Raw genomic sequence first — 9,950 nt, forward strand, 5'->3', positions numbered from 1 at the left:
AACAAGATCATCTAAATTGATAACACAGCGCTAAACTTATATTTTTCATTTAAGAGACTTTTGAAGAACCTATGATTGGGTTCAGTTCATTGGGTTCAGTTTGAACAACCTATGATTGGGTTCACCTATAATTGAGTTCAGTTACTGACCTACAGTATGTGCTAAGATAGATAGATAGATAGATAGATAGATAGATAGATAGATAGATAGATAGATAGATAGATAGATAGATAGAGAGTGATGGTAATGAACAAAATCTTAGATATTATGGTATTCCGTCATCATCCGTGTGTCAACCTGTGACACGTGAATTATTTTACGAGCAATTAACCAGATGACTAGCTAGGTTAGTGGTGTTTGGGATGGTGGCAAGACATACAGGTGTTTCCAAACTGCACATTCAAGTAAATTTACAGATCAATCAATCAATAAATCAATCTGAAGTTTTGTTTCTCTCCCGAAGGAGGAACCTCTCCCCATCCTGCCTCCAGCCATCCCGATCGTGGGCTAACCTAGTCCACAGTGGTCCTGTAAGTTTGTCCCTCCGTCTTGTTTTTGGTCTCCCTCTTGGTCTTGTCCACCCACTTAGTGTCCATTCTGTCAATTTAGCAGTCCACCTGTTATCTGGCAGTCTAGCTATGTGTCCTGCCCAACGATGTAATGATTTTTCGATGACATTGATAACATCCACCACTCCTGTTTTGTGTCTTTTCCATGTGTTACTTTTCCTGTCCCTAACATAATGCATTCCTTCTTTCTTTGTGCTACTGCCAGCATTTCCATTTAAGCATTTGTTTGGGCCCAAGTTTCACTACCATAGGTCATCACCAGACCATTTTAGGCTAATTTCATGAATAAACGATATATTATTCCATGTATACTTTTTTTTGTGGATTCTATAAAGATATGTTTAAGGGTAGGTATTTTAAGTGCCAGGTAAAAATGACCTGAATTCCAGATATGAACAGTAGATGGCAGCCTTTAATTAATAAAAAAAAAGTAGCTGGACTAGTAATTACAAAACTGTCTCAAGTAGGCATTTTACTTATTAAGTATAGAACTGTTTTCTCAATACTTAAAATAGTCAAACATTATTTGCCTTCCAACTTGTCATTCTACATTTGTGTGAGAGAGTTACTGTAGGAAACAGGGGAACACGTTAACTGCACATGTTAATCACACTAACTTCCTTACTTCCTTCTGTGCCTGCTTTGAACACAAAGTTCTAACTTTCAGATATAGTTTTCATTTATTTATTTATTTATTTTGCTTTCATGTTGGATGGGGCAGGTTTCATGTGCTTGAAATTACACTGTAAAAAATTAAACTGGTCTACATTTTGTGACATTCAGTACACTCAATTTTTGTGAAACATAGAAAAAAAATTGTTAATATTTTATTATTTGCAGTGATAGACACACATAAATACTGTGAAAAACTGAGACGTTTCACTCTGTCTTTTTGTCTGTGTGCGTGCGTGCGTGCGTGTGTGTGTGTGTCACTCCGCTCATGTATTCTGCACATAAAATTCCACTTTCTAGTTGGAAACAATTCTGACAACATTACTGACATCATCAACAAATAAAGCAAACCATAATTTTTAGGAATATAACTTCTGATTTTAATACTACCTGGCGACTTGTCCAGGGTGTACCCCGCCTTTCGCCCGTAGTCAGCTGGGATAGGCTCCAGCTTGCCTGCGACCCTGTAGAAGGATAAAGCGGCTAGAGATAATGAGATGAGATGAGATGAGATTTTAATACTTTTGAAAGCTCGTCAGATGAAGAACATCCGCCAATTTTACCGGAATCACCTTCAACAAGAATATAGTACAGATCGATATGAACTAGGGGCAGCATGCTGTAGCGGTTAGCAATGTCGCCTCACAGCAAGAAGGTTCTGGGTTCAAGCCCAGCGGCCAGCGAGGGCCTTTCTGTGTGGAGTTTGCATGTTCTCCCCGTGTCTGTGTGGGTTTCCTCTGGGTGCTCCGGTTTCCCCCACAGTCCAAAGACATGCAGATGGCTCTAAATTGACCGTAGGTGTGAATGTGAGTGTGAATGGTTGTTTGTCTCTGTGTCAGCCCTGCGATAACCTGGCAACTTGTCCAGGGTGTACCCCGCCTCTCGCCCATAGTCAGCTGGAATAGGCTCAGATAAGGGGCTACAGATAATGGATGGATGGATATGAACTAGCTAGCCAGCAAGCCAAGGTGCCATCCCAGCTAACACCTAACGTTCTCGTGACGTTATATCTAGGTTATATTTAGGTTATGGTTCTGAGAACGTTCTCAGAACATAATTTTGTTAGCTGGGATAAAGTGAGTTTGGCTTCTTCGAGCAGAGCAAAAATAAACAAAACTGTGTCCAAAATGTCACTTAGTCAATTTTCTTTATTATATAATCATTGCAGTGTAGCAATCCTACAATTTGTTGTACTGAATAAATATGAACGCAACTCAGTGTTTCCCCTACCATTATATTGCCCACCCACCCATTCCCAATGGGACTCCATGCCCCCCTTAAAGTTCTAATTATTGGTCTAAAATAAAAGTGAAGACTTAAATATGACTCTAACTGTTTGTTCAGGTCTAAATGTTCTGTAATAGGAGCTGCGGGGAGGGAAGGGTCTTGCAGGTGACCATCCTCATCCAGCAAAAACAATCCCCCCAAGCCAGTAAACTTAGGGGAAACACTGCAGCTGTGATTATGTCCAAATCTATGTCCAAATCACAGCCATGATAATATTCAGGACAACGGTACTCCTTCTCATGTGATACTAGTAGTTATTGACTGTGAACATTATTTCCTCTGAATGGTGCTCTTCACAAGGGCTAAAATGCTCCCTGTGTCTCCTCGGTGACATAGACTTGGCCCTAGTCGAAGTCTCCGGCGAGGAAAGCTGATTGCGAGGTCCCGTACAATCGAAACTCCCAGGCGAGTGGGGGAGGGGATCGCCGCCGAGGCTGCACGCAGTGTGTTAGCGTGAGCATGTAGCCTATGGGAAATGAATAGTGTGTTGGATTTGCACTAATCCCATGTATTGGAAAATCGAAAATGTTATGGTCACGGGCCTTTCTGTGACGGGGGCCTTTCTGTGTGGAGTTTGCATGTTCTCTCCGTGTCTGCGTGGGTTTCCTCCAGGTGCTCCGGTTTCCCCCACAGATCAAAGACATGCGGTTAGGTTAATTGGTGGTTCTAAACTGACCGTAGGTGTGAATGTGAGCGTAAATGTTTGTTTGTCTCTATGTGTCAGACCTGCGATAACCTGGTATCCAAGGTGTACCCCACCTCTCGCCCATAGTCAGCTGGGATAGGCTCCAGCTTGCCCGTGACCCTGCACAGGATAAGCGGTTATGGATAATGGATGGATGGAAAATGTTGTCTTGGGCCCCTTTGGAGTGTCACCAATCCATGTGCAAAGTATGGAGTATGCGTGTCAGCTGTGTCGATTTGCATAGGTGAACAGACAGAGAAACAGAGAGACAGACAGCCTTCTTTTAGTAGTATAGATGGCTGAAGTGTTGTTTACACCCTAACGAATGAGTTACAAATGTCCTGTAACTTGGTTCAGGTTTGTAGGTTGGGAGGTGAGAGGATTCCATCCTGCTGGTTAAAAACAACAATACTCTTTCAAACAAAAAAAAACCCCAAACCTCATTTTTATTTGCTGTGGATGAATTTTGTTCTGCGATATCACTTAAAATGATTATCAATACTCATTCTATCCATCCTGTATATGTCTTTCCTACTTTAAAAATGTCTATCATTCTTGCCTTCTGCCTCTCTGGTACATTTCTTCTTGTTCTGTCTTTCCATCCTTCTGTCTCACCATCTCTCTCTCCTGATTTCACATCTCTACCTGTACTGGTACTTCTCTCTCCGGCATGGTGCTGCAGTGGTTAGCGCTGTCGCCTAACAGCAAGAAGGTTCTGGGTTCAAGCCCAGTGGCCGACGGGGACCTTTCTGTGTGGAGTATGCATGTTCTCTGCATGGGTTTCTTCTGGGTGCTCTGGTTTCCCCCACAGTCCAAAGACATGCAGTTAGGATTGAAGGTTGGGCTGAAGCGCCCTTGAGCAAGGCACCTAACCCCCAACTGCTCGTCGGGCGCTGTAGCATAGCTGCCCACTGCTCTGGGTATGTACAGTATGTGTACTCATTGCTCACTTGTGTGTGTTCACTGTGTCAGATGGGTTAAATCCAGAGGAGGCATTTCACTGTGCTTAAGTCTGTGCTTGAGTGTATGTGTGACAAATAAAGGCTTCTTCTTGTTGTTCATTTGTCATTTATCTCTGCTTCTTTCCAGATCAAATCGTTATCCATACCCAGAACTAGCCAAAGTGACACTGCAGCAAACAATATCTGAAAGAACAGTCCAGGTAATAAAGCAGCAAAGATGAGCTTCACTCACAATCCTTTCTGATTTTGTTCTACAAATGTACCAGTGGTTGGAACAAATGAACACCAGAACTTACCGTACCTTGCACCTTTTTGCGCAAAATACATGCTATATACTCTCTCTCTCTATGTGTGTGTGGTGGAGTGTATCTCTTTAAGGGTTCAGCGCTGGAAAGCAAAAGTCCACCTCTGATTTATTGTTGCTCCGAGCAGCCAATCATGGATTTGGACGCCGGAGCCTAAATAAGAGCGGCGGAATAATTTGTCGGTATAAAAAGGCTTTAGGGCGAATAGAAGCATGACATCTGGCGCTACCTGTCCGGTGTGCATGGCGCACGGTCTTACTGTTACTGCTGCAGCACACAGAGCACAACAATCGCGCAGAACAAACTTCCTTCCTTCCTGATCTCTGACCCGGGTGATCATGCATCTCGTGCAGGTTCTGATTTCTCTGGGTTTCGTGGTGGCGTTCGGTCCGATGGCGCGCGCTGAAACCGGAACACCAGAGCAGCACCATCAGCACCACCACCAGGAACAGCAGCAGCACCATCACCAACACCACCCACCCACCACCACTTCCGCCGCAGCCGTGACGGAGGAGCGCGAGGCGCAGTGCTCGGCCACCAGCGCGTGCGCTTTCCGCCAGCACAGCAAGCAGCTCCGTCTGCAGGCCATCAAGTCCCAGATCCTAAGCAAGCTGCGCCTCAAACACGCTCCCAACGTGAGCCGAGACGTGGTCAAGCAGCTGCTCCCCAAAGCGCCCCCCATGCAGCAGCTGCTCGACCTGTACGACGTGCTCGGGGACGACGGCAAGTTGGGGAGCACGCGCTCCGACGAGGACGAGGATGACGAAGAGCACGCCACCACCGAGACCGTCATGAGCATGGCCTTGGAGCGTAAGTGCTCGGGCTCCACTTCACTTATTACACCCCTTATGATATCTATCTATCTATCTATCTATCTATCTATCTATCTATCTATCTATCTATCTATCTATCTATCTATCTATCTATCATGCATACAGGAACAGCTCTGGAGTGCATGCACCCTTTACAGAAAAGTCACATGAAATTTACACACGTTTGTTTTTTATTACCTTTTCATGGCCATTTCACATGCATGTTATGTTTCACCCAATCAAACATGATCACGTGTGAAATGTTTGTGAACTACGGGTCTAATTTTGTTAGAAAATTCACAGTCCACCATTATCAAAATTATTCCATAGCTAGTAGAAATAAATTAGTTTTTTAAAGTGCATCCTATGAGTGGAAAGTTAATTAATGAATAAATAAATAAATAAATAATTCCAAAATCTGGGGGTCTAATAAATGACCCATACACCAATATTGGCTATTAATGCATGTATTTAAATAATGTTTTTTTATTATTATTATTATTATTATTATTATTATCCTATGATCTTTACTTGCTTACAAATATATATATCTTTGCACTCTGTTCATTTGCAATTAAGCATGTACCTTGTACATTTTCCCATTCCTCCTATGCTTAACTCTATTACATGATTCTTCCTTTTCTTCCTATTATTATTATTATTATTATTATTATTATTATGGTAATTTTATTAAGTTGAGTCTGTCTTGTAATCTGAACATTGTAGAAATACCGTGATTTCTAAAAACATGTCACTATTTTACACTTTCTGTACAACAAAGGACATATGAGAAAAAAGAAGTCAAAGTTGTGACCTTTTCAAATTTCAGATCAGATTTGAAGATGGCAGGGCGTGTCATTTGGCACAGAGTTACTGTACAACAGAAATGTCACTGAGAATAAAACTAAGAGGATCCAAAAAAAAAAATCAATAAAGCTGTTCAGATAATGACGGTTACACAGGTGGACTTACAAGAGAAGTATTAGGGAATATTTAAAATAACATTCAGTGTGGGAGATTGATAAATATCTTATCATACATTCTGACTATTTTTCTTACTTATGATGGAACAAAGACACACTGAATGTCATCTTTAGTTTTTTCAGTGTTGGCTTCAACTGTTCCTTGTTAATGCTGTATATCTATAGATCTTCATAAATACTACTGACCTGTCGTCTTCAGCCAAACAGTTTCAAATCATGTCAAAATGAATGGTTCGATACAGCAGTACCTGCTTATTGTTCAATTCTTTGTTATAAAGTATTGTGAGAAAGTGAGAGAGGTGAGCTACAGATCCAGAAGTTTAAGGGGTTAATTCAACACTGGTGATTTCTGCTCTGTGTACAGTACTGTACATTTTAATCACACTGTACTTACTCTTGTTTTCACAATCTTGTGATCCCACAACACATCAGTTCATTAAACAAGCCAGGTTAAATTACTAGTGCACCAGACCTTGCTTGATTTCAGTTAAATTGTGTGTAGGTAGGAGAATAAGGAAGGCAAGCCCAAACGCAGGAGATGCAGTAATGTAACACAGCATCTGCATGTATTTATTTTTCCCAGGAAAATCTTCCAATGTTGAATTCACACCCACATCCACAGACACACTAAAATGAACATGGTAGGTGTTAACACAGAGTTAATTTAACACCTAAGGATTTGGCTGGCTGTGGGTATGAAATTTAATTTCATACCTTACACATTACAGGCAAAGCCATGTTGTCATCTATGCAGGTATTTCTCAGCTACAATTGAAATGATATCAGTAATCGAGTCCTGTTTTCTGTTAGCTGAATAATCTTCCTCCTGTTCTTTCCCTCTCTGTCATTTAGCCAACCCTGATGTTCAAGTAGACCACAAACCGAAGTGCTGTTTTTTCTCCTTCAACCCAAAGATCCAAGCAAGCCGCATTGTAAGGGCACAGCTCTGGGTACATTTGCGCCCAGCAGACGAGGCGACAACGGTGTTCTTGCAGATATCGCGACTCATGCCTATCAAAGATGGGAGAAGGCATGTAAGAATACGTTCACTGAAGATTGACGTGAATGCAGGCATCAAGTCATGGCAGAGCATCGATGTGAAGCAGGTACTTGCAGTATGGCTGAGGCAGCCAGAAACAAACTGGGGTATTGAGATCAACGCATTCGACTCCAAAAGCAACGATCTCGCTGTCACCTCAGTGGGGCCTGGAGAAGAGGGACTGGTGAGTGGCTTATTTAACAAAAAAGAAAATCCAATCAAGGAAACTTTCTCTAAAGCTGTGGAAAATATCTAATATGGCTATCAGCAATGTCGTTACACTCATTGCTGGTTAAAATCGGTTATTTAAAGTTAGCAAAATGTAGTAAGTAAATAAATAAATAAATAAATAAATAAATCTCCTAGATAACTTAAAGAAGGAAAAGAAAAGGTTTGGGAAAGTCTAATTATTCTGTCTATATTCACTGGATATGAGCAACTGCATGCTCTGACTGGCTATTCTACTACTAGGATATCAGCTCATATACTGTGAGTAGAGAAAAACAAAATGGCGGCGCGTTTTGCTGAACTAACCGAGGACAAAATTAAAACTCTACTCAAAAACCAAGCCCCAAAAATAATTATCAAGTATTTAAAAGAAACAGAAATAGCTAAAAGAAGATAGGGTTTTTTTTGTCGTCGTCCCCCAATATCGCCTGTTCCACACTCCAGCCCAATCGGTGGCAGTAATGCACCTTTAAGTTGGTTTTCCAAAAAAAACCAGAAAGTAGAAGAAGAAGAACACCCCCTCTCCCCCCCCCCCCAAAAAAAAAATACAAAAAATAAAAAAAGCAACAAAATATGGAATGAAAGTATTTGATGGTAGGAACATATCTTTTATTTTTCAAGAATTATTATTATCGCATTTTTCACAAATTGCTACTGTCATTTCGCCAGTTTGTTTAAATTCTAAGCGGAAATAATTTTGTCGGACAGTTTATATAAAGTTTTTATTTCTTGAATTTGCAAAAAATAACAATAAAAATGCTCTGTTTCTCAAAATCCAGTGAATAAAACAGTTTTTCCACTCAATCTCATTATACATGGCTTATAGCTATTTTTGGAATCACTGTTAATTAGACTAGATTATTCTTTGTGATCTCAAAGAGTCATGTCTTCATTGTTTGTTTCCAATCCCAGCTCCCATTCTTGGAGGTCAAAATTTCTGAAGTCCCCAAGCGAACCAGGAGAGAATCAGGACTAGACTGTGATGAGAATTCATCCGAGTCCCGCTGCTGCCGCTACCCACTCACAGTGGACTTTGAAGATTTTGGCTGGGACTGGATTATTGCCCCGAAGCGCTACAAGGCCAATTACTGCTCAGGCGAGTGTGACTATGTGCACTTGCAAAAGTATCCACACACACACTTGGTGAACAAAGCCAACCCACGTGGTACTGCCGGCCCTTGCTGCACGCCCACCAAGATGTCTCCAATCAACATGCTCTACTTCAATGGAAAAGAGCAGATCATCTATGGCAAGATCCCATCCATGGTGGTGGATCGCTGTGGCTGCTCATGATTGATGTCCCCGTACAAGGACTCGATCCGTTCCATATCCAAATGTTTCCATTTGGACTTCTTTATCACACCATTCAACCATTATCCATGCTAACACTGTGCAATATGCAATAGAACCAGAATAGCAGCAAGACATCCACAGAGACATCCACAGAGACATCCACAGAGCACCACTTTACTCTCACTGACTTTATTCTTATTCGTTGACGCTAAATCAGCATCCTGGGGTCAGATGGTCACATGGACATGAAGGAATGTAACAACGGTTCTACTTGGAGAAATGGACAACAAATATATTTTATACATAGCTCATAGTACAAAAAAAAAACATACATATTATACCAACCAACATGCTCAATAATATCCATTTAGTTCTGTTCTTACTCCAAACAGCTGTCTAACTGTAGCTGTCTAGTATCCAAGAGCAACACAGAGGGACTCAAGGACACTTTTGAAAAAAAAAGGAAGAAAAAAAAAAGCTTGAAAATCTGTCTGAAGATTTTAAGCAACCTGAAGCAAGTCTTCACTTTACAATAAACACAACACACCAGTTAATTGTATCTCATTTCACTACTCGACTGCTTGAACCTGCCCTATACAGCACTTGAACTATAATTATTATATAAATAAGCATTACTGGACAGAAGGACTTGAACCAGAGGCACTTTGAATGCAGTCTACATGTTGAAATGTGTTAAAGACAGCGTTGTCGTCGTCAGTAAGTGTGAATGTGTGAGTGTTAATATCGTATCGCATCACTTACTCTGTCTCAAACCACAGTTTGCACTATGGCAGACCAATAGAAAGAATTGGTTGCTAAAATAATAATAAAAAAAAGTTGTAAAAACTGATTATGATATGTTTGCTAATTGTATTGTATACAGACATGCCATTGTTTTTTTTTTCCATTAACAGTCACCTTTTTAAACCTCTGTTATAGTTCCATGTATAAGACAACACATTAACAAAAAACTGTACAATATCAAATATATGTAGCTGTTCATACAAATAAAGGTGCTTGCTTTATGTTTAGCTGTATTATTTCACAAAAACATTTATTTAGGATTGATGGAGTAAAAGGTAATGTTATATTTGCCAATGTTCCTGGTAGTAAAG

General features: G+C 40.8%; 1 protein-coding gene across 1 annotated transcript; it reads left to right on the top strand.

The window, feature by feature from the left end:
* Positions 1–4,626: 4,626 nt before the first annotated feature.
* On the top strand, positions 4,627–9,685 carry mstnb (myostatin b). The gene is made up of 3 exons (XM_060929016.1): positions 4,627–5,290; positions 7,128–7,498; positions 8,455–9,685. Exons 1-3 carry the CDS (start codon positions 4,819–4,821, stop codon positions 8,833–8,835), a joined length of 1,224 nt encoding a protein of 407 aa, XP_060784999.1. The 5' UTR covers positions 4,627–4,818; the 3' UTR covers positions 8,836–9,685.
* The last annotated feature ends 265 nt before the right edge of the window (positions 9,686–9,950 follow it).

This window comes from Neoarius graeffei, chromosome 9 (assembly GCF_027579695.1).
Source record: "Neoarius graeffei isolate fNeoGra1 chromosome 9, fNeoGra1.pri, whole genome shotgun sequence".
Lineage (NCBI taxonomy): Eukaryota > Metazoa > Chordata > Actinopteri > Siluriformes > Ariidae > Neoarius > Neoarius graeffei.

Excerpts from the sequence above, each read along its gene's own strand:
- mstnb (XM_060929016.1), top strand. The coding sequence starts at position 4,819 with ATGCATCTCGTGCAGGTTCTGATTTCTCTGGGTTTCGTGGTGGCGTTC. Across the intron at positions 5,291-7,127 it reads CATGAGCATGGCCTTGGAGC|CCAACCCTGATGTTCAAGTA; the intron begins GTAAGTGCTCGG and ends TCTGTCATTTAG. Across the intron at positions 7,499-8,454 it reads GGCCTGGAGAAGAGGGACTG|CTCCCATTCTTGGAGGTCAA; the intron begins GTGAGTGGCTTA and ends TTCCAATCCCAG.